This window comes from Diabrotica virgifera, chromosome 1, assembly GCF_917563875.1.
Source record: "Diabrotica virgifera virgifera chromosome 1, PGI_DIABVI_V3a".
Lineage (NCBI taxonomy): Eukaryota > Metazoa > Arthropoda > Insecta > Coleoptera > Chrysomelidae > Diabrotica > Diabrotica virgifera.
Window position 1 is genome coordinate 293,089,333 of NC_065443.1, and position 26,166 is coordinate 293,115,498.

The following is a 26,166-nucleotide window of genomic DNA, read 5'->3' on the forward strand; positions in this document are numbered from 1 at the left end:
AAATTTCATGTCAATCCAAGCGGTTCTTTAAAATTTAGAAGTTTTGCAATATTTTACAGTTAAAGAACGGACTATGAACTTTACTATTGTTTGTTTTTTAACCAAGAGGAGTGATTCAAATTTACCGCGCCGTAATGCTTGTTTCTAATTGGTCCAACCGCAGGCAAGTTTACTCCACTGTTATTAAATTTTGACACTAATGACATTTATGAAATTTTCTCACATCTGTCATTTTATATGTTAATTAAGTATATCGGCGATTTTTGTGTCTTCCGCATTATTCCTTTAATTTTTAGATTTTTAGTTTACTTTTATATAAAAACATTCGTTTTTAGAACTCTTTGGCGATGTGTTAGTTTAATATAGTATGTATGGATTATCATCGAAAGCTGATATGATCAACGAAAAAAGAAGATGAATTTGGTGACTTTTTTAGTAACTTTCTTGGGTGTGAATCTGTCTTTTTAGTTTACTCCTCTTGGTTAAAAAATAAACTATAATAAAGTTTGATTTTTAATATTGTTAATACTGAAAGTAAAACTTTCGTTCGTATTTAGCAGATGCCGCCACGGCATCCAAGGCATCATGATCTTTCGTTTGTGGACCGAGACTGGCGGCCTGAATTTTAGTTTTTCAAAGACAATCAAATATGCGTTCTCTGAGGAAACCTCAATAAGGGTAGAAACTAGTTAGAGTGCTTTTGGCGCTCTCTGAACTAATTAAAGTAAGACGGCTCTTGTTTCGGTTCACAACGAAATAATTATTTATTATTTTTATTAGTTCTACTCCTATTCTGTGTAATAGTGATGTAACCAATAAAAAACGGTACCGTTTTAAAAAAAAAAACCGTTTTTTATTGCAAAAAAAACGACGAAGCCTTCGTTTTTTTTGTTTTTTTTTCGTTTTTTTTTATTTTGATTTTTTAAGTGGGTACAGTTTATTTAATGACAAAAACATATAATAAATATAATATTCTGTATAATTTTATAACAAAATAAGTTATTTCGTTTCATAATTAATTTCGTATAAATCCTTTAAATAAAAAGACCATGGGTATAAACAAAATAAGAAGAGTTTATTCGTTAACTTGCAAAATCAAGTAATAACAAAGCAAAAATAAGTAATAAAAATTTATCAAATAGAAAAAACAACGTCTTAATGATTGAAAAGGTTCAATTAATTAACCGAATCCCTTAAATGAACACTGATCCGTCCCGTCGCTATCTGCATTTTCTTCAGATTCTGAAGCTTCCTCTTCATCACTTTCAAAGACAGACTCCGACTGATCTGAATTGGATATTATCATTGGTTCCGGTTCAGATTCTAATGCAGGATTGACTGTGAAGCTAGGGCCAGCAATTGATTCTGAACTGGATGATTCACTTGGCTGTAGTTCAGCCATTAATTTTAAATTATGAGCCACATACACGATTTTTGACGCTCGAGTATTGGTCAGCCTGTTTCTCTTGTTGGTGTGAATTCCCGAATATGAAGAAAAGGATCTTTCACATGCTGCTGATGTCGCTGGCAACTCTAGAAAACGAATCGCCAACTTGGAGAGTGCGGTATTTGAGCAAAGACCACTCCACCAGGCAATAGGGCTGATAGCTGCAATTGTGTCCTCATCCCATAGAAAAGCCTTTTTGAATAGTCCTTCTTTTGCAATAAAATTGACAACGTCAGCTAAGACGGCTGCTTCATCGACATCTGGCATCTTCTGTGCTACCTTGTATATGACTTCTGTCGCATCAGTCTACATTAAATAAAAAAATTAATATAAATATAAATAAAACCCACTATAACCTAAAAAATTTACCATCTCATCTGAGCTAAGTTCGCAGCCACGATATTTTGGATCCAAAAGGTTAGCTACAAAATGAACACTATAAATAGCAAACTTCTTCCGATTTTCAAAAATTGCCCTTGTATCTGCTTCCTCTTTGGATAACAATGGACTTTTAGTGACATTTTCTAATGAGGTGTTAACCATTTTTTTAAATAAATGCAGACATTTTGAAATCGTTGGTGTGTCACCTTCTATAGAGGTAATTGTGTTAGCAATTGGTTCCAGAAGCATAATGTATCCTTGTACCCGGTCCCAAAATATATCGCTTAGAGCAGCGGTTCTCAATCTGTGGTACATGTACCACTGGTGGTACATTTCATTTTTTGAGGTGGTACACAAAACGCAAAAACAGCCAAAATCAGCACCACTATTTATAGTTAATTAGATCACCTAGTTAGATATGTATTTCAGTTAGGTGGTACCAAAAATAATAAAAAGTATTTGGTGGTACATGACACAAAAAGATTGAGAACCGCTGGCTTAGAGCATTTTTTTTTAAAGATGGGTGTTTGCTTACTGCCTTTTCAACTTCTTCATTGATAGCCATCCTTTTTATTATTTGTTTGTTAGCAAGCAATGATTGTAGACAAAGAACTAATGATCCCCATCTGGTAGGCACTGGGAGTTTAAGACTGCAACTTATGTTTAATTCGTTTTGTTTTTCCTTTACCCACGCAGATAATATGTGGCTTTGTCGGATGGCCTTTGTAAGGGCAACAGCCTCGGCAGTAAACGATATCAGACTTGTTAAATTTTTGAGATCAGTAAATATTAAATTAAGAGAATGAGCAAAGCATCCATAGGTAAAAATGTTATTATCAAAATCATTTTCAATCAAGGCCCAAGCAGCTTTCATGTTTGCTGCATTGTCTGTGACTATACCAAATACCTTTCGGGGACCGATTTCACGTATTACTGCACCAAGGGTTTTTGCCATATATTCTGCAGTATGAGGTGCAGTGCCTGTGGGCATAATTTTAAAAAGGAATGGCTTTGGAGTTGTTACAACAAAGTTTAGGACAGCCTCGTTCCTAATATTGGATCATCCATCCACCATTAGTCCAACAGAATGTGCTCCAGCTTAAAGTAAAGAGATAATTATTTTTAACCTACTAGCATAATGTAGGTTTACTTATATTAAAGTCGGGCCGTTCTAAAATTACTGAAATATATACGACGGACGGTGTGGTACAACACTGTACCGCATCTGGTTGCTGTTCAAGGTCTTTCCTGTTAAACTTCGTCCGTAGTACGTTGTTCAGTGGTAATTTTACAGCGGCTCGCCTATATATTGTCAATGTTTTAATAAATATAATGACAGTAAATTAAATATTTTTTTAAAAATTCCAAAATTCCCCAAATTACATTAGTTTTAATGAACTAATACGGTTCCAACCGGAGTCGATGGCAAATTACATCATTTTGTACAACACTCCTTGGTAATGATGCAATGGCATCGAAACCGGTTGGAACCGTATTAGATTATTATTAAAACTAATGTAATTTGTGGATTTTCTAAAAAATATTTAATTTATTGTTATTACGCAGAATTTCACAGAGTAAGGGCCGAAACAATAAATTTTAATAAATATGGTAAAACTTAAATCTTACCAATGTTTTCCGAAACCATAGCCTTTACACGTAGGTGCTCACTGTCTAATAGTGGGCCTGATACAAGGTGTCGGGTTGGTATCTGATAAGCAGGTCTGAGAAATTTAAACAACTTCTGCCACTGTATATTTTCTACTAAAGCCAGTGGTGCTTGACTTGAATAGATAGCCCGGCTAAGCAGTTCATCGGCTTTTACTTTTTGTTCAGGTGTCATTTTATCCAAGAGGGAAATTTGGAAATATTTTTAGAGCTTTGGTACATACCTTTAACTTTTTCCTCCCTTTTTTCATGTATTGTTTGTAACAGTCCAATGTTTCGTTGTTTTCTCTCCGTCACTCCATACTTTATTTTAACTTCCTCTGGACATTTTAGGCATTTTTTAATATGTTCCAACAAACGTGTCCCATTTTTTGATAGTTGAAGTGTACAAAAAGTACACTCTACTTGAGGAGTTTTTTTTTTCTGTGTTTTTAGCATTTTAAACAGGGAACTTACTTTGCAACTTTTCCTTCCCCGTGATTCCCGCGAAGAACAAGAACTCGAATTCGAAGACATTATAAACATTCAGTTTTTGTCACTAATGTCACTACAGTAGGTAACAAATAATTTATTATCATAAAACACAGAAAATATAATTAACAATAATTAATTTATTTAAACACACTTAAATAAGCACTAAACACAAATATTTCCGGCACAAGGCAAGTAAATCGCAAAATAACAACAGAACACCTGCAAAAGCTAATCGGTAATTCCCCGGTTTTCTCAGCGCCAACGAATACGAGCGTCCTGCTAAATTTCGGTGATTCCCCAAAAGCAACGACGTAAAAAAATAATAGATAAAGGCAGTAAGGGTTTAATGTTTCAATATTTTTTAAAAAAGAACGTCAAACACTGAGTTTCTAGATGTTTTGGATATAATATTGAAATATTGGGTGATTTTTAGGCTTACAAACAACTCCTAATATTGATATTGTTAATATTACCTTGAGAAACTAATAAAAATCAATTAAAAACAAAAAAAACACGTTTTTTATTGTTTTTTTTTTCGTTTTTTTTAGAATTAAAAAAAAACACGTTGTTTTACATCACTAATTGGGAACTAATCTTTGTTGGAATTTTACCGTGCTAGACAGGCGGGTAGTGCCACGAATGGTGTAACCAGAAGTTTAGTTTTAATGAAGTTTTATTTTCAATACTGTTAATATTGAAAGTAAAACTTTCCTTCGAAATAAAATTGAGCTGGTGCTACAGCTAAACTAAATAGTATAAAAACATGATGTTTTTAATATTCTTAAAAGGGATTTCACAAAAACTGCACAAGTGCAAAGATGTTGCTAATTTAAATTTATATATTTCTGCAAAACATCGTATGCTCATTTGTACGCACTAGGACATACCTACGTATATACTAACTACTGTGTAATAAAGCAAATGGAATAAATTCATTATTTAGAGAATGAGTGTTTTTGGAAATAAATCCTGAAACAAGTTGCCTGCCTCTTGGCAGTTCGAACATTTAATTTAAGCGAAAAGCAATGTTTATTTTTCTGTTGTTTTTTCTGTTTCAGAACATTGGCGATCAGTCGCATGATTTTTACTTTGTCAAAATCTGACCTTCGGTCAGGCTATAACTTCGTTCTTCAATACCATTTATACCAGCGGACACTTACCTAATGGTTGATCCAATTCATTGTTCCTAGCTCTACCTAAGAAGACAACAGCAAAAACCATTGCTGATTACAGGACCATCAGTTTGTTAAACAATTTATTGAAAATTTTTCTAAAGGTAATACATGGTCGTATCTACAATAAATGCGAGGAATACCTAAGTGACACACAGTTTGGTTTTCGTAACGGGTTTGGAACGAGAGAGGCATTATTTGGGATGAACGTACTTGCTCAAAGATGTCGAGATATATCTGTAGACATACACTGTTGTTTACTTGACTTCCAAAAGGCATTTGCTCGTGTTAAGCACTCTATTGGGACCGTGCAAGTTCGGCAAAGCGACCCCTATTTCTTCGCTCTGTACTATTATTCGCACTTTTAATTATACTGGCCAATTAGACCAGGGCGCATCTGTAAAAATATTAGTACATTTGGACGTTGAGAGGCGACTCAATTTTTTTTGCAGAAATTGCTTGAAAATAAATCAAATAATAATATTTGAGTTATCCTTCCTCTCAAAAAGGTCCGGAACATTGTTTAAATAATCAAAATGTCAAAAAATTAAGGAAAAATTCGATTTTTTTCTTGGTTTTTTGATTAAAACTTTAAAAGTATTCATTTCCGAGAAAAGTTTTATTGACATAAAAGTTGGGTAATTAAATTTCCTACAATGTAGAATTTTTTAAAAATTTAAAAAATAGTCACCCTTGTTGCAAAATAGCAATAATTGTGAAAAAAAACATACAAAAACAAGTATTTGCATTTTACGTTTTTCAACCATTTATGCTACACTTATGACCTTCACATTTCACCCTGAAAAACTTTATGATACAGTAAAACAATACTGTAAAGTTCATTAAGATCGGTTTAATAGATTTTGCAAAATAAATTTTGCAATCCAGCTTTCGTAAAAAAAATTCATTTTTTCAAAATGTTACAGGACTGAAAATAAAGTAGATAGCAAGTTGAAAATTTTTTTGCTTATAGAAGTGTACTGTAGCTTTCATTTGCAATTTTGCAAAATTGAAATCGATTAACACCACGGCGTCAGGAATTTTTTTAAATAAACATTAATTATTGGTGCTACGCGCAGGACAGCGGATAGTTTGCTCTGATTGGGCATTCCAATGACCTTTGATAATGATTGATACATTTTAATTTTTATTACATTTCGATATAAATAAATAAATTTGTTTATTGCAAAATAAAAACACATACTCTATCCTTTGAAATAACACTTTTATTAGCAAAAACTTTCTTTGTTCATATTATTTTAACTTAAATAATAAAAGTTTATTATTTTTAAATATATGCAATTGTTTAAACAATATTTCACAAACAATAATAAAATTAGTTTGATTTTTGTGGAATTAAAATATTAAAATACAACAAAATATAGAGTAAGAAAATAATATATTAGATAAAGATTGGAAGAAATTTTGGTGGAAATCAACTTGTGTGAATCGAACACCGCTGTCCTGCGCGTAGCACCAAAAATTATTGTTTATTTCAAAAAATTTTTGACGCCGTGGTAATTAATCGATTTTAATTTTGAAAATTGCAAATGAAAGGTACAGTGCACTTCTACAAGCAAAAAAAAATTCAACTTGCTATCTGCTTTATTTTCAGTCCTGTAACATTTTGAAAAAATTAATTTTTTTTGCGAAAGCTGGATTGCAAAATTTATTTTGCAAAATCTACCGAACCGATCTTAATGAAATTTACACTATTGTTTTACTGTATCATATAGTTTTTCTGGGTGAAACATGGAGGTCCTAAGTGTAGCATAAATGGTTGAAAAACGTAAAATGCGAATACTTGTTTTTGTATGGTTTTTTCGCAATTTTTGCTATTTTGCAACTAGGGTGACTATTTTTTAAATTTTTAACTAATTCTGTATTGTAGGAAATTTAATTACGCAACTTTTATGTCAGTACAATTTTTCTCGAAAATGAACAGTTTTAAAGTTATAATCAAAAAAAGAAGAAAAAAATCGAATTTTTCCTTCCATTTTTGACATTTTGATTATTTAAACAATGTTCCGGACCTTTTTGAGAGGGAGGATAACTCAAATATTATTATTTCATTCATTTTCAAGCAATTTCTGCAAAAAAATTTGAGTCACCTCTCAACGTCCATCTCAAAACAGATCCGCCCTGGACTAAATTATATTAGTCCTGGTTACTGGATTTGTCAAGGCCATAGTCCAAAAAAATAATAAGAAGAAAAAATAAGATTCAGGTTATGTTATGAAAACATCAACAATTGTATGTAGTAAATAAAATTAGTTATTAAAATGCAGTACTGCAAGCAAAATACAATTAATTAAATTTACCTTTATATAATAATTGCATATCATATCAATATTGTGGAGCAATATATAATTTTTCTGCTTCATTGACAGAAGGTATGAAATATACGTCAATTTGACAATTTCAATTGACAATATGAATTATTTAAGATAGTTGCAATATTTCTCCGCGACTCGCGCAGGGTCGTTTCTCGTTTCCCTTTCCAAGTACTTGCACACCGCGAATATTGATCGAAATTCTAAAAGACATTCACTTGGACGGCCGAGATGTTCGAATAATTGCAAATTTATATTGGAATCAAACAACATCAGTTTTAGTACATGGTGTGGAATCACAGGCTCTTAATATTAAAAGAGGAGTACGGCAGGGATGCCTCTTGTCACCCCTGCTTTTCAACGTTTACTCCGAAAGAATATTCAGAAATGCACTTTCTGAAAAACGAGAAGGAATTATTCTGAACGGTGAAGTCATCAATAATTTGCGATATGCGGACGATACAGTACTCCTAGCTTCTACTCAAGGTCAAGAAGATCTGCAAACACGACTAGATAGTGTCGTTGAGAGTTGTAGGGAGGCAGGTCTGGATCTGAACATACGGAAAACCAAAATACTCGTAATAAGTAAACAACAGAATATAAAACAGTCTATATAATATATAAATAATACCAAACTTGAGTAAGTTGATAAAATCGTTTACCTTGGGTAGCAATTAAATGGTAACGCAGAAAGTCACGGCGAAATTAGATCTAGGATATAGCAGGCCAGAGCTGCTTTTAGAAGGATGTCCAAGGTGTTATGTAACAGAGACCTAAAATTGGCATTGTGGATCCGCCTACTTCGCTGCTACGTATTCTCGATCTTACTTTATAGTGTCGTGTCCTGGACTATGAATAAAATCGATCTGGGTCGCCTTGAGGCTTTCGAAATATGGTGCTATAGAAGAATTTTAAAAGTTTCCTGGGTGGAGAAGATTCGAAACTCCCATAATACTAGAACGTCTCAGCAAGACTACTGAGCTTATAAAAAGCATCAAGCAGAGAAAGCTGGAGTATTTCGGACATGTAATGAGAGTCCCAAATACAGGGTGTTTCATTGGGAAACGGAAATACTTTAACGGTGAATAGAGGTCACCGAGCCGGTTCTAGATATAGTACATTTTTTGCCCTAACGACTTTTATAACCGAGTTACAGGGTGTTTTATCGATTTTGCCCATTTCTTTCCTAAGCCATAACTTTAGAACCACCCTGTATATTTTTTTGATATTTAGTACACATATGTCTTATTCAAAACCCAAACGACCGACATACTAACCATAAGAAAAATCCAGGTCCGGATTAACAAAAAATTATAAAGTAATTGTGACCTTAAAACAACACCCTGTATATTGAAATTTTGAAAATCTGTTTGCATATTTGAAAAGAGCACAAAAAAGTAAGTTTAATGGTTCGCTTCAATTTTTCGGCCAGACAATTTTATGACTTTAATTTTGAAATTATATTGAATTTTTTAAGAAATTTGACATTAAAAAGCAGATATTATTAACTTTTAGTTATAAATTATTAAAGTTAATAAATAAACACTCATTTTAAAAATAATCAATACTTATTTACCACATTGGAACGACCCAACTACTAATGACAAGAAAAATACAGGTCCGGATTAAGAAAAAATATAAAGTAATTGTGACCTTGAAACAACACCCTGTATATTGAAATTGTTTTGTGTATTTTAAAAGAGCATAAAAAACTGCGTTAAAAGGTGCATGTTAAATTTTTGCGCAGATAATTTAATTTACTTTTTTAATTTTAGTTTAATTTTAATAATACCAGAAAAATGAAGAACAATCCCAATGTAATTATAAAATCGATTCGAAATCTTTTAAAACGAGCAAGGAAATGCATCGAACAAAATGGCGGACATTTTGAGCAACTGTTATAGTTCAAATATTTTTAATTTACGTTAAATTGTTGAATTGTAACGAATTTTTGTTTTATTAGAAATAGCAGTTAATCAATAGCATTAAAATAACCCAATTAGGGATTCCAATGAACTGTCAGTGGTGGCCGGTGGATGGCTAAACTGACATGGCCATAGACATAGATAAGGGGGGTGGTCATCGCGTATCTAATGTTTACATTAAATATTGACAAATTTGTAAAGAATATCCTGTTTGGTTTTGTTTTTTTGTTAATTGTGTAGCGAAATCTGTGAAATTGTGATAGCAAATTAAATATGAAGTGGTTTAATAATTGGATACGCCTATGGATGACAGTTTTGCCATCCAGCAGCCATATTATATCACGTGATTTGGAATGCCTAATTCTCGCAATTCTAATTTTTAATGATGTGCATATCGCTACAAATGCAGAGAATATATGAAGCCAGCGTAGTAAATAAGTATTAAGTATTTTTAAAATAAGTATTGATTCATTAACATTAAATTATTATTAAAAGTTAACAATACCTGGTTTTTAATCTCAGAGTTCTTTAAAATTTCAATATATGTAATTTCAAATTGATGTCATTAAATCAACGGCGAAAAAATTAAAATAAGCCTTTAATCACAGTTTTTCATGCTCTTTTAAAATGCGCAAACAAATTTTTAAAATTTCAATATACAGGGTGTTGGTTTAAGGTACTTTGTATTTTTTTCTTAATCCGGACCTGGTTTTTTTCTTGTCATTAGTAATTGGGTTGTTCCAATGTGGTAAATAAGTATTGATTATTTTTAAAATGAGTATTTATTCATTAACTTTAATAATTTATAACTAAAAGTTAATAATATCTACTTTTTAATGTCAAAGCTCTTAAAAAATTCAATATAATTTCAAAATTAAAGTCATAAAATCGTCTGGCCGAAAAATTGAAGCGAACCATTAAACTTACTTTTTTGTACTCTTTTCAAATATGCAAACAGATTTTCAAAATTTTAATATACAGGGTGTTGTTTTAAGGTCACAATTACTTTATAATTTTTTGTTAATCCGCACCTGGATTTTTCTTATGGTTAGTATGTCGGTCGTTTGGGTTTTGAATGAGACATATGTGTACCAAATATCAAAAAAATATACAGGGTGGTTCTAAAGTTATGGCTTAGGAAAGAAATGGGCAAAATCGATAAAACACCCTGTAACTCGGTTATTAAAGTTGGTAGGGCAAAAAATGTACTATATCTAGAACCGGCTCGGTGACCTCTATTCACCATTAAAGTATTTCCGTTTCCCAATGAAACAGCCTGTATAAGTTACTGCAAAATATTATGCAAAGAAAAATAGCAGGCAAACGCAGTCCAGGACGAAGAAGAACCTCATGTTTGAAGAACTTGCAAGATTGGTATGGTGTTGATACAAGCATGCTATTTAGGGTGGCAGTGAATAAAATTAAGATAGCTATGATGGTAACTAACGTTCTGAAAGAACATGGTACATGAAGAAGAAGAAAATTTGACCTAAACAATATCATGGTGCTCACTCCACACCACTGGCGGAGGTTCCTAAGTCAGGATATTCTTCCGCGTCCGGGGCCGCGCTTTCCTCTCTTTCCTTGGATAATTATTACATGTAGCATTCACATCATTTCGGATTTCTCATCACGTGCGCAAAGTACTCTAGTTTTCGCCAGGGGCGTCATTTGCCCCCCCCCCTAGCCCTGAAAATGACTGAAATTTACAAAAAATACATCAATTTTCATCATTACATCATATATAATGTATTGTATATATAATGCTTGCCCCCCCCCCCCAATCAAAAGTTCAAATGACGCTCCTGAGTTTTCCTCTTTTATGATATTCAGTACTTTTCCTTTTTTGTTTAGCCGCTGCACTGGCGCTTGATTTGTTACTCTGTTCATCCACGATATCCTCAACATTTTGCGGTAAGCCCACATTTCAAACGCCTCAATCCTCTTGCACATTGTTTCCGTGGGGGTCCATGCTTCCATTCCAAAGAACAAAATTCTGAACACTTAGCAGCGTAATAAGCGAATTATTAGCGTAGTTTTTAGCTCTCTGCTGGTTAGTACCTTTTGCATTTTCGTAAATCTTGTTCTCCCTTGCTCTATTAAGCATTTGATTTCCTGTGATAACCACCAATTTTCATTCGCCCAACTTGCTAAATACTTGTACTCTCTGCACCATGTCTTCATTTATTCTAGTATCTTCTAAGTCCTAAGTTATTAGCTATATTTTTGTTTTTGCTGATGACCATCCATTGGGTTTTCTTTATGTTTATTTTCAGACAGATGTTGGCTATGGTCCGTCACTGATTATAGAAGTGCCTGCAAATCATCCATGTCCGTTGCTAGCAGAACTGTGTCATCAGCGTATTCGCAGTGTGCAAGTACTTTTAGGGGATGCGAGAAACGATCGTGCGCGAATAGCGGAGAAATCTTACAACTTTCTTAAATAATTTCATTGTCAATTGAAATTGTCCAATTGACGTATATTGCTTACTTACTGTCATTAAAGAAGAAAAAATATATGTTGCTCCACAATATTGATATGATATGCAATTCTTATATAAAATTAATTTAATTAATTATATGTTGCTTGAAGTACTGCATTTTAATAACTAATTGTATTTACTACATACAATTGTTTACCTTTTGATAACATAACCTCATCTTACTTTTTCTTCTTATAATTTTTTTGTGCTACGGTCTTGACAATTGTCCAGCAACCAGGACTAATACAGGGTGTCTGCGTAACTTGGAACCATATGGGAAACTTTTTTAATATCAATTTTACGAAAAAACTCATTCTTCATAAAGTGCTCTGCATAGTCTAAAACCTAAGATGCAGTCATCAGATATCAAATTTTATCAATAATATACGAGGTGTGTCCAAAAATATGAATTTCGCTCAAGAGTAATGTGCCTTTATATTTCACAATATCAAAAATTGTTATTAAGAAAAGTTGTTTGTAATTAAAAATTATGTTATAATATGCATTTACACTCTTTTAATTGAAAATTTTTTTTTGAAAATTTTCATCAAATTAGGGATACCCAACATCATTTTTATTTTATGATAACTCCTTAATTATTAATTTTGCGAAAAAAAGTTATTTATAAAAATTTCTGAATAGTCAAAAAACTAAGATGCAATCATAAGATATCATTTTTTTTAAATTTTATACGAGGTATGTCAAAAAATATGAATTTCGCTCAAGAGTAAAATACCTTTATAGTTCGCAATATTTCAACTAGAAGAATGCAATTGCATATTGAAACATAGTTTTTAATTCTGAACAACATTTTATAATAACAAATTTTAATATTGTGAAAAATAAAGGTACTTTACTCTTCAGCGAAATTCATATTTTTTGGCATACCTCGTATAAAATTGCCAAAATTTCCTATAATTTTATCTTAGTTGTTAGACTATTCAGAACGTTTTATAAAGAATACATTTTTTTCGTAAAATCAATAATAACAGAGCTATCATAAATAAAGTGATGTTGAGTGTCCGTGATTTGAGGAAAATTTTCAAAATTTTTTTTTTACTTAGATAAGTGTAAATGCAGATTATAACATAATTTTTAATTACAAACAACTTTTTTCAATGACAATTTTCGATATTTTGAAATATAAAGGCACTTTACTCTTGAGCGAAATTCATATTTTTTGTCATACCTCGTATACTGTTAATAAAATTTAATATCTGATGATTGCGTCTTAGGCTTTACGCTATGCAGAGCATTTTATAAAGAATAACTTTTTTTCGTAAAATTGATATTAAAAAAGTTTCCCATATGGTTCCAAGTTACGCAGACACCCTGTATAATTGGCCAATATAATTAAAAGTGCGAAAAAAGTTGCTGACCTATGAAACCAGGAGTCGCTTTTCCGAACTTGCACGGTCCCAATATCAGATTGTTGATGACTATTTCATTGGCAATTATACCCTCTGTTCTGTCTTCCACTGCTTCTCTGAAGATTTTTTCTGCATACAAATTAAACAGAAGTGGGAGAGCACGCAACCTTGTCTTAACTCCTTTCAGAATAGGAATTTCTTCGGATATTTGGTTGTTAATTCTGATGTCAGCTGTTAGTCCAGGGCGGATCTGTTTTGAGATGGACGTTGAGAGGTGACTCAAATTTTTTTGCAGAAATTGCTTGAAAATGAATCAGATAATAATATTTGAGTTATCCTCCCTCTCAAAAAGGTCCGGAACATTGTTTAAATAATCAAAATGTCAAAAATGGAAGGAAAAATTCGATTTTTTTCTTCGTTTTTTGATTATAACTTTAAAACTATTCATTTTCGAGAAAAGTTGTACTGACATAAAAGTTGCGTAATTAAATTTTCTACAATATAGAATTGGTTAAAAATTTAAAAAATAGTCACCCTAGTTGCAAAATAGCAAAAATTGCGAAAAAACCATACAAAAACAAGTATTCGCATTTTACGTTTTTCAACCATTTATGCTACACTTAGGACCTTCATATTTCACCCAGAAAAACTTTATGATACAGTAAAACAATACTGTAAATTTCATTAAGATCGGTTCAGTAGATTTTGCAAAATAAATTTTGCAATCCAGCTTTAGCAAAAAAAAATAATTTTTTCAAAATGTTACAGGACTGAAAATAAAGCAGATAGCAAGTTGAAATTTTTTTTGCTTATAGAAGTGTACTGTACCTTTCATTTGCAATTTTCAAGATTAAAATCGATTAATTACCACGGCGTCAAAAAATTTTTGAAATAAACAATAATTTTTGGTGCTACGCGCAGGACAGCGGTGTTCGATTCACACAAGTTGATTTCCACCAAAATTTCTTCCAATCTTTATCTAATATATTATTTTCTTACTCTATATTTTGTTGTATTTTAATATTTTAATTCCACAAAAATCAAACTAATTTTATTATTGTTTGTGAAATATTGTTTAAACAATTGCATATATTTAAAAATAATAAACTTTTATTCTCTAAGTTAAAATATATGAACAAAGAAAGTTTTTGCTAATAAAAGTGTTATTTCAAAGGATAGAGTATGTGTTTTTATTTTGCAATAAACAAATTTATTTATTTATATCGAAATGTAATAAAAATTTAAATTTTTTAATCATTATCAAAGGTCATTGGAATGCCCAATCAAAGCAAACTATCCGCTGTCCTGCGCGTAGCACCAATAATTAATGTTTATTTAAAAAAATTCCTGACGCCGTGGTGTTAATCGATTTCAATTTTGCAAAATTGCAAATGAAAGGTACAGTACACTTCTATAAGCAAAAAAATTTTCAACTTGCTATCTACTTTATTTTCAGTCCTGTAACATTTTGAAAAAATGAATTTTTTTTACGAAAGCTGGATTGCAAAATTTATTTTGCAAAATCTATTAAACCGATCTTAATGAACTTTACAGTATTGTTTTACTGTATCATAAAGTTTTTCAGGGTGAAATGTGAAGGTCCTAAGTGTAGCATAAATGGTTGAAAAACGTAAAATGCGAATACTTGTTTTTGTATGTTTTTTTCACAATTATTGCTATTTTGCAACAAGGGTGACTATTTTTTTAAATTTTTAACCAATTCTACATTGTAGGAAAATTAATTACGCAACTTTTATGTCAATACAACTTTTCTCGGAAATGAATACTTATAAAGTTATGATCAAAAAACCATGACAAAAATCGAATTTTTTATTAATTTTTTGACATTTTTAATATTTAAACAATGTTCCGGACCTTTTTGAGAGGGAGGATAACTCAAATATTATTATTTGATTTATTTTCAAGCAATTTCTGCAAAACAATTTGAGTCACCTCTCAACGTCCAAATATACTAATATTTTTACAGATGCGCCCTGGTCTATGTTTGATTCCAGTACCTACAAATTGGCTATTATCCAAATGTCTCGTCCATCCAGATCTATCTCTTTTAGTATACCCATTAACTTATCATGTTGAACAGCGTGAATGCCTTTGCATAATCAACAAGGCAGGCATATACATCAACATTCACATCCCGGCATCTCTGCATAAGAACCTAAATGCCATGATATATGTATTATATGAAAAACAAATCATAATATAATAATTACACTTTTATAAAAAATAACTTTTTTTGAAGTGAAAACTTCTTTAGGCACGTTGTGCACTTTCTTTGGATAGGCGAAAAAGCATTGAATTCGCGACCGTCATCGCGACCCTCATCGCGACCGTCATCGCTCATGCTATATATTATGTGTATGTATATATACATTGTGTAGACGTATTTAAATTTATAATAAATGTAAAACCTATTTTACGATGGGGAAAAAAGATTAATTTCGCGACCATCATAGCGACCGTCATCTCTTCGGCGAAATAAATTTTGTATATATATATATATTAATTTATTATGTGTATGTATATATAAATTGTATAGAAGTATTAAATTTAAAATAAATATAAAACCTATTTTACGATGGGGAAAAAAGATTAATTTCGCGACCATCATAGCGACCGTCATCTCTCCGGCGAAATAAATTTTGTAGGTACATATATATATTTTATGTGTATGTATATATAAATTGTGTAGAAGTATTAAAATTTAAAATAAATGTGAAACCTATTTTTGGATGGTGAAAAAGGATTTATTTCGCGACCGTCATAGCGACCGTCATCTCTTCGACGAAATAAATTTTGTACTTTTATATAATTATGTGTATCTATACATAAATTGTATAGAAGTATTTAAATTTAAAATATGTAAAACCTATTTTTCGATAGAAAAAAAGGATTTATTTTGCGACCGTCATCGCGACCGTCATCTCTTCGGCGAAATAAATATTTTGTACGTATATGTATTGAAGTTAAAACTTCTTTAGGGACGTTGTGCACTTTTTGGATGGGAAAAAGTATTAAATTGGCGACCGTCATCGCCTCGAAGAAATAAATTTTTTGAAGTGAAAACTTCTTAAGGGTCCTTGTGCACTTTTTGGATGGGGAAAAAGTATTAAATTAGCGACCATCATCGTTTCGACGAAATAATTTTTTGAAGTGAAAATTTCTTTAGGGACGTTGTGCACTTTTTAGATAGGGAAAAAGTATTGAATTAGCGAACGTCATCGCGACCGTCATCGCTTCGGCAAAATAAATTTTTAAAGTAAAAACTTCTTTTGGGGACGTTGTGCACTTTTTAGATGGGGAAGAAGTATTGAATTAGCGACCGTCATGGCTTCGGCGAAATAAATTTTTGAAGTGAAAACTTCTTTAGGGACGTTGTGCACTTTTTGGATGGGGAAATATTATTAAATTTGAATGGGGAGAAAGTAATAAATAAGCGACCGTCATCGCTTCGACGAAATAAAAATTTGAAGTGAAAACTTCTTTAGAGACGTTGTGCTCTTTTTGGATGGAAAAAAGTATTAAATTATCGACCGTCATCACGACCGTCATCGCTTCGATGAAATAAATTTGTAAAGTGAAAACTTCTTGAGGGACGTTGCGCACTTTTTGGATGGGGGAAAAGTATTGAATTAGAGACCGTCATCGCTTCGACGAAATAAATATTTGAAGTGAAACTTCTTTAGGGACGTTGTGCACTTTTTCGATGGAAAAAAGTATTAAATTAGCAACTATCATCGCTTCGACGAAATAAATATTTGAAGTGAAAACTTCTTGAGGGACGTTGTGCACTTTTTGGATGGGGAAAAATATTAAATTAGCGACCTTTATAGCTTCGACAAAATAAATGTTTGAAGTCAAAAATTTCTTTAGGGACGTTGTGCACTTTTTGGATGTAGATAAATTACTAAATTAGGGACCGTCATCGCTTCGACGAAATAAATATTTGAAGTGAAACTTCTTTAGGGACGTTGTGCACATTTTGGATGGGCGAAAAGTATTGAATTAGGGACTGTCATCCATCGCTTCGACGAAATAAATATTTGAAGTGAAACTTTTAGGGACGTTGTGCACTTTTTCGATGGAAAAAAGTATTAAATTAGCGACCGTCATCGCTTCGATGAAATCAATTTTAGAAGTGGAAAGTTCTTGAGGGACGTTGTGCACTTTTTGGATGGGGAAAATATTAGCGAACCTTCATCGCTTCGACGAAATAAATTTTTGAAATGAAAACTTCTTGAGGGACGTTGTGCACTTTTTGGATAAGGAAAAATTATTAAATTAGCGACCGTCATCGCTTCGACGAAATAAATTTTTTAAGTAAAAACTTTTTTAGGGACGTTGTGCACTTTTTGTATGGAGGAAAAGTATAGAATTAGGGCCGTAATCGCTTCGACGAAATAAATATTTAAAGTGAAACTTATTTAGGGACGTTGTGCACTGTTTCGATGTAAAAAAGTAATAAATTAGCAACTATCATCGCTTCGACGAAATAAATATTTGAAGTGAAAACTTCTTGAGGGACGTTGTGCACTTTTTGGATGAGGAAAATTATTAAATTAGCGACCGTTATCGCTTCGACGAAATAAATTTTTGAATTGAAAATTTCTTTATGGTCATCACTTCGCTGAAATCAATTTTGTACATATATAAATTATGTGTATGTATACATAAATAGCATAGGGCATACGCATCGCGCATATCGTATATGATATAGGTACAGCACTTCTTTTAGGATGGGGTAAAAGCATTGAGCTCGTAATGTATATACCATAAGAAGTTTTCACTTCTGTCGGCACTCCCACGAGTGCCTTCAATTTTTATAATAAAACCTTTTTATTATTTATAGGAAAGAATATAAAATAATTTAACGATAAGATGCTTAAGATTCCAAAAATTACAGTCTAATAAAAAAGTACTTTTTATAATATCACGGTTTTGTTATTGTACATATTATATACATTGATGAGCGCGCTAATAACCGGCAAAATAGCATAAAAGATGGAAAACGTATTAAGCTTTGAGATAAAAAGAAATAAAACTAGCGGAGCTGGTAAATTTAGCGATATTAACATATTAATTTACACCATATTGATTGTTTCCCACCTTTAGACTTATCGGATGAGTTTTTGCAAATACCACTGTCACAGTGACATTTTTAGTTGACATACTCCTCTGATACGTGTAAATCTGGGAAACAATCAATATAATATATAGGGTGTCCCAAAAGTAGTGGAACGGTCGAATATTTCGCAAACTAAACATCGGATCAAAAAACTGAAAAATACGTTTTCAATCATTTTTAAAAATCTATGAAATGACACCAAACATCAATCCCCACTACACCCACTGGAGATGGGGTGGGGGGTAACTTTAAAATCTCAAATGGAAACCCCCAGTTTTTCTTGCAAATTTGGATTCGTTACGTAAAAGTAGGCAACTTTTATTCAAGAAATTTTTTCGAACTGTGGATAGATGGCGCTATAATTGGGAAAAACGATTTATCCTGATACCATAGGTAAATTATATAAACGGTCTAATATCTCACGAAATACACTTCCAAATGAGAAACCAAAAAACAGATTTTTAATCTTTTTCGAAAACCTATCGAATAACACCAAACATGACCCTCCAACCCACCCCCTGGAGGTGGGCTGGGGGGTAACTTTAAAATCTTAAATAGCAACCCCCACTTTTTATTGCAGATTCGGATTCGCCATAAAAAATTAAGCAACATTTATTCGAAACATTTTTTAAAATTTCTGATAGATGGCGCTAATAAATCGCATTTTTCCAATTAAAGCGCCATCTATTAACAATTCTAAAAAATGTTTCCAATAAATGTTGTTTAATTTTTCGTGACGGATCTGAATCTGTAATAAAAAGTGGGGGTTGCTATTCAGGATTTTCCCCCACCCCACCCCCAGGGGGTGGATTGGACGGTCACGTTTGGTGTTATTCGAAAGGTTTTCGAAAAAGATTAAAAATCTGTTTTTTAGTTTCTCATTTGGAAGTGTATTTCGTGAGATATTAGACCGTTTCTATAATTTACCTATGGTATCAGGATAAATCGTTTTTCCCAATTATAGCGCCATCTATCCACAGTTCGAAAAAATGTGTTGAATAAAAGTTGCTTACTTTTACGTAACGAATCAAAATCTGCAAGAAAAACTGGGGGTTTCCATTTAAGATTTTAAAGTTGCCCCCTTCCCCACCTCCAGGGGGTGTAGTGGAGGTTGGTGTTTGGTGTCATTAGATAGATTTTTGAAAATGATTGAACACGTATTTTTCAGTTTTTCGATCCGATGTTTAGTTCGCGAAATATTCGACCGTTCCACTACTTTTGGGACACCTTGTATATAAAAAGGTTACTATCGCCAAATTTCCCAGCTCGACTATTTTCATTTCATTTTATCTCACAACTTAATACGTTTTCTATCTTTTGTGCTAATTTGCCGGTTATTAGCGCGCTCATCACTGTATAGGACACAACATGTTTGGAAATAATAATTAACTTATAACATATAAATTTTTAGTAGGTGTATTAACTGTTATTTTTAATTATGATTCCAAAAATTACACTAGTATAAAATAGTATTTTTTATAATACCACGGTTGTTTAAAATGGTATATATAATTTTAAGGTGAAACAGTAGCGATCAACAGGTAGCGAAAACGCGTTCCAAGATTGCGGCAGTAATTTTGAATATTTTTTCGAGATATTTGGCACACTTATTCGTAATATAATAAAGAATGGCGGTACAGAGCCGGATTTGAAAAATATATTAATATGTGGAAATTACTCCGTAATTAAATACAATATTAAAAAAACGAGCCTGTACCGCCATTAAGAAGAACAAAAAAATACACTTTCTTCAAATAAACTTTTTTATCCGATGCCTAGATTTTGTGTCATTTTGGAACTACTAATGAAATAAAAAATTTTAGTAGTTCCAAAATGACACAAAATCTAGGCATCGGATAAAAAAGTTTATTTGAAGAAAGTGTATTTTTTTGTTCTTCGTAATGGCGGTACAGGCTCGTTTTTTAATAATGTATTTAATTACAGAGTAATTTCCACATATTAATATATTTTTCAAATTGGGCTCTGTACCGCCATTCTTTATTATATTACGAATACGTGTGCCAAATATCTCGAAAAAATATTCAAAATTACAGCCGCAATCTTGGAATGCGTTTTTGCTACCTGTTGATCGCTACTGTTTCCTCTTAAGTCTATAAACTTTTAATTATTTATTAAAACAATTAAAAAAAGATACGCAACAGCCGGGTTCCAACTGGGGTCCTCTCGATCTGCAGTCTAATGCCACTGAGGCACCATCAATTTGTAGATATCGATTTGTTAACGTACTTTAAAATATCATTGCATTAGTCATATTTTTAAAATATGTAGTTTGAAATAAAAAAAAATCGATTTATCCATACAGTGTGATTGGTCAGTGGGGTAAAGCTTTGTAGATCCGTTATAAGTAATAGATGGTCATAAAAGTTAATAACAAAAATTGATTACAGATTGATAATCAGTAATTATAAATTGTAAGTTTTAGACAATTATTCAGTCATGGCTTACTTAAAATTTGGAAAGATTTAGACCCGTAATTATTAATAATTTTGCTCTGAAAAATGAAAATATCTCGAAAACTAATAAATTTACACATAGGGAATGTTATACAAAAATTATAGTATGGTAATGGTACTTTTCGATAATGATATAAACTATAGGGTGTTCTATTTAAAATTACTGAAAAAATAATGTACTTGCGTTTTGACTCACCCTGTATTCAATATAAAGAAAATTAGCAAAACAACCATTTACGAAAATTTTGACAATAAATAAAAAAATATGACGTCAATAAAACATTGACCTTGTGCTTGCTTTTATTTATACAGTATATGTAGATAGTTAAACTTGTTACGATTTTCATTTAAAATTGGTTATAACTGTAAATACCCCGTATAACATACCAAACCTTTATATTTTTGTAATCGAAAAGTTACGAAGATTTCGAATATAAAATAAAATACAGGGTGTTCTATTTAAAAAAACATAAGTTTGGTCTGCCACTATGTTATCGAACACCCTGTAATATTATAACTAATTTTGTAATGTGAAGCTCAAAGTTCGCTACAATTTTTATCGCTATAATTTTAAGTTTTATCGCTATACATTACTATAACGGATCTACGGAACTTCACCCTACTAATTAATCACCCTACCCTGTATAATAGCAGTTAAATATTGCATTGTTAGCTAGTTCTAAGCTATCCTGAAAATTTCAGGTGTCTAGGTAGCCTAGAACTATTTTTAAAATTGATTACAAAATTTGCGGAGTCCGTGAGACCAACCAAGCCAAGTATATAAAAAGGTTTTAAAAATAAAAATCAACCTGTTTTGGGATTTATTTCCAAAATCGCTCATTCATGAAATCAATTTATTCTATTTGGGTAGTTGCACTGTATAACTATGATTAAATATCTTGCTCGGAACAAACTACAAGCGTAGAACAAACTTTATAAATTTTTTCGTGGAGATATTGAAAATGAAACAGATTATAGCAGATTACTCTGTGGTATGTGCTATTTCATATAATGGTAATTGAAAGGCACAATTCTTATGGATAAAGATATTTAATTAATTTGCTCACCTGTTTCATTTCTTTCTGCATCTTCTGAGTTATCATTTATTACATTTGGCTCAAATTCCATACCTTCAGTATGTAGGATCTGATATTTTAAGTCACTTTCATTTACCTCAAATTTCAGATCATTATTGCATTGTGCTGTGTGTATTTCATTCGAATGATAGTTAGGTTTTATTTGGTCTTCTCCCTCGGTAGATTGAAAAGATACATTTTCAAGTTTATCTTTAAATAAATCTCGGTGTTGTTTTTCATCTGTTGTTTGACCAGTTTCTGGAGACATACGGGAACTAGTATCACCTGCGATTTGTTGCAAAACTGTTTCTTCTGTATGTAGCACCATATGTTGAATTAATTGATCACTGTCTGTAAATTCTTCAGAGCAAATGTTACATTTGAAAATTGTTTCTTTTATGTGGCATCGTAAATGTTGAATGGAACTATCTATTTGTTTAATTTTTTGAGAATCAACAATACATTGCTGAGGTTCTTCAATGTGAATACATTTATGTTGCGCCAACTGATCATCTTCTGTAAACACTTGGGAACATATATAACATTTTAACCTGTCTAGATGAACTTTCATTTGAAGATTCAACTTTTGTGGATCTTTAAAAACCTGTTCTAGAGAACCTAATGAATGAACTACACTTCTGTGTAGTATGCAACATTTATGTTGCGCCAACTGATTATCTTCTGTAAACACTTGGGAACAAATATAACATTTTAACTTGTCTAGATGAACTTTCATTTGAAGATTCAATTTTTGTGGATCCATAAAAACTTGTTCTACAGAATCTGTTGTATGTGTACTTCTGTGCAGTATGCATTCGTTATTATTACTGAATTTTTTATCGCAAAGATCACATTCAAAAGGTTTGTTTCCAACGTGCTTTTTTAGATGCCTACGTAAGTGTCTCTGAAGTAGGTATTTTTTTCTGAACTCTTCGGGGCATTTGTCACACTTGAAAATCTTTTCTTCTGTGTGCAGCCTCATATGTGTAGCCAAGGTGGTACTTTCCGTAAAATCCTCAAAACAAATTTGACACTTAAAAGAATTTTCAATGGTATGTGTACGTTTATGTGTGAGGAATTGATCATTATCCCAAAACTTTTTATAACAAATATCGCACTCAAATGGCTTGTATTCTTTGTCTCCAATGGTCTCCAATTCAAATAGCTTGTCGCCTTGTTCTTGTTCTGGAGAATTTGTTGTATGTGTACTTCTGTGCAATATGCATTCGTCATTATTACTGAACTTTTTATCGCAAATATCACATTTAAATGTCTTGTCTCCTTTGTGCGTAAGTAAATGAATTTGAAATTTATAGTTTCCTGTAAACTGTTTAGAACAATATTCACATTTTAGAAGTTTTTCATCAGTGTGTAACTTCATATGAACGGTCAATAAACTCTGGTCTTTGAACTGTTGTGAACAAATATCACATTGAATAGATGATGCCTGTCCAGAATGACTTTGAAAATGATAATTGAGAGATGCTTTTGTTGTGTATCTTTTTGAACACATCCCACATTCGAAGGGTTTTATTCCTGTGTGGTTAAACAAATGGCGATTAAGACTGGCTTTTGTTGTGAACTGTGTAGGGCAAATGGTGCATTTGAATGGTTTTTCCTCGGCATGCACCCGTAAATGAATTTGAAATTTATAATTTCCTGTAAACTGTTTAGAACAATATTCGCATTTTAGAAGTTTTTCACCAGTATGTAACCTCATATGAATGTTCAATGAACTCTTGTCTCTGAACTGTTTTGGACAAATTGTACATTTAAAAGGTGTCTCTCCAGAATGAGTTCGAGTATGATGAATGAGAGTAGTTTTTGCTGTGAATCTTTTCCCACAGATTTTGCAACAGAAGGCTTTTATGCCTTGGTGCGACGTTGAAAAATGACGGTGAAGATTTTGCTTTTGGTTGAATTGTTTCAGACAAATTTTGCATTGGAACAGCTTCTCTCCTCGATCCTCCAACATATCACCAACCACACTATCATTTACAACAACTGTAGAATGAACACCTAAAATAGTATTATAAATTAAAACTGAGGCGTGATTTACAAAAACTGTATAAATCTAAATTTAATAAAATTGAGCTAGTGCTACAGCTAAACTACCTAGTTTAGGTAGTTTAGCATAAAGGTAGTTTAGCATTAATTAAAAACATATTTTTTTTTAATATTCTCAAAAAGGATTTCACAAAAACTACAAGTGCAGAGATGTTGCTAAATTAAATTTATATACCAGGGGTGGCCAAACTGTGGCTCGCGAGCCACATGTGGCTCTTTGAAGGATTATTTGTGGCTCTCAATAAATGTTCCTGAATTACTTTTAACTTTTGTTTCAACATGTGGCAAAAAATATAAAAGACTAAGCGTAACATCAGGATTTGGCCCTGGAGACCCCTTATCACTGTTGCTATTCAGTTTGGCCTTAGAATATCTAATAAATAAAATATACAGTTGAGTCCGCGAGTCTTTACCCGTGCGTCATTAATACCTGACGAGATAAAACACATACTTTTTATCTAGCATCATTCTCTTCCATGCATGAAACTCATGACAAACCAGCTGCCGTTTGTTATTAAGTAACAACACATGTTATTTTTATGAACCATCTAGACTCAGTGCATTGAAAAGAGATAGGTACAAAAAAAGACGATTCGGTATGTTTTCATGTTTTAAGCACAATTTGTTTGACGTTTCTGATTTGTTTAATTTTGTGGCTGTCAGTCAGTTGAACTTTTTGCGGTTTTTGTCGAATTTTTGCGTTTTGAAGTTTCTTTATATTACACAAACAGTTGTTTTCACAACTAATTTTATATTGGGCTTTGAAATTTTAAGGTAAATAATTATATTTAGGCAATTAATATTTAAAACATTCAAAGCTAACGTCATTCACACAGTAAAGAAATGACTGTGTTTAGATTTCCGTCAAAGTGAATAAAATAACAAAAATAAAATGTGTTATTGGATTTTTTTATAAATTGTTTATTTATTTATTAATCAATAATAATAAAAGAATTTATTAAGCTACTTCAAATGTAGCTGTAATTCTGCGCAAAAATTTTGAAGCAAAACTTACATTTGACATTCTATACTGATAACGTCAAATTTTATAATAAAACCCGTAATCGGAACAGTAGTAACTTTCTGTCAGTTGTTGTTGCGTGAAATAGATTTCCGACTTATTTCGTATGCTTTAAGTGATGACGCACGGGTAAAGACTCGCGGACTCAACTGTAATCTGAGTTGACAGGAGGATTTGAGAATCGAGGATCAAAACTACTATTGTTGGCCTTTGCTGATGATATAGGTGCAGTCGATCATTCTACAAGAGACGTGAGAGAGGTGTTTTCACAACTCGAGGAAGAAACAGGTAGTCTGGGCCTTCGAATAAATGAAGAGAACACGAAATACATGCTAGTAACCAAAAATGTAAGATCAAGAGGTAGGCAGAACATAACTATTAATGACCACAACTTCGAAGTAGTAAAAAAGTTTAAATATCTAGGAACGGTAATCACAGATGACACTCACATTATAAAAAGAGGTCTTAGCAAGGATAGCTGCGTGGAATAGATCATTATACTCCCTATCATCATTACTAAGATCTAAGCTGCTAACAAAACAATCTAAATTAAGACTATACGGTCAATTATTCGCCCATTTGTTAAATTATGGAAGTAAAACTTGGACTCTACATAAGTGGGAAATAAAACTTCTTCAGATGCAAATCCACTAATGGATGTTAGCGATCGCATTTTTCATTAACTCTCTGTTTCTTGCAAAATGTATCAGAGATTGATTGTCGTTAATCCCTGTCCATTGCCTTATATTTCGAAACCAGGACATTTTCTTGCGTCCCATTCCACTCTTGCCTTAAATTTTACCCTCGATTATAAGTTGGATTAACTGGTATTTTTCATTTCGCGTGGTGCGACCTTGATACACAGTTTTCCTTTTCTTCTTGATGGTTTCGAAAAGTTGGCGTTCTTGGTTTATTCTTTTAAGAACATCTACATTTGTGACTTTCGCTGTCCATGGTATCTTTAGGATGTGGCGATATAGCCACATTTCGATAGCTTCTAATCTGTTTATATCCCTCGTTTTAAGTATCCAGCCCTCTACGCCAAATAGCAGCATGGACCATACGTAGCACTTAATAAACCTTAGTCTCAGTTGAAGATCGAACTCTGAACACGTCAGTACCTTCCTGATGC

At 32.2% G+C, this 26,166-nt stretch overlaps 2 protein-coding genes across 5 annotated transcripts in view; both read right to left on the reverse strand.

The window, feature by feature from the left end:
- LOC114328936 (zinc finger protein Xfin-like) overlaps nt 1–26,166 on the reverse strand; it is a 129,883-nt gene that overhangs the window by 60,020 nt on the left and 43,697 nt on the right. For 3 of the 4 annotated variants that reach the window (XM_050651641.1, XM_050651638.1, XM_050651648.1), the window contains one exon: nt 21,938–23,965. The exons of the other annotated variant lie outside the window; for it this stretch is intronic. In XM_050651641.1, coding sequence (XP_050507598.1) covers nt 21,938–23,965 — 2,028 coding nt within the window. The remainder of the gene's footprint in view (nt 1–21,937; nt 23,966–26,166) is intronic. 4 annotated transcript variants of the gene reach the window in all.
- LOC126885239 (uncharacterized) lies at nt 1,163–2,176 on the reverse strand. The gene is made up of 2 exons (XM_050651726.1): nt 1,817–2,176; nt 1,163–1,753 (listed from the first exon to the last, which is right to left on the reverse strand). The coding sequence occupies exons 1-2, from the start codon at nt 2,159–2,161 to the stop codon at nt 1,181–1,183; spliced, it is 918 nt and encodes a 305-aa protein (XP_050507683.1). The 5' UTR covers nt 2,162–2,176; the 3' UTR covers nt 1,163–1,180.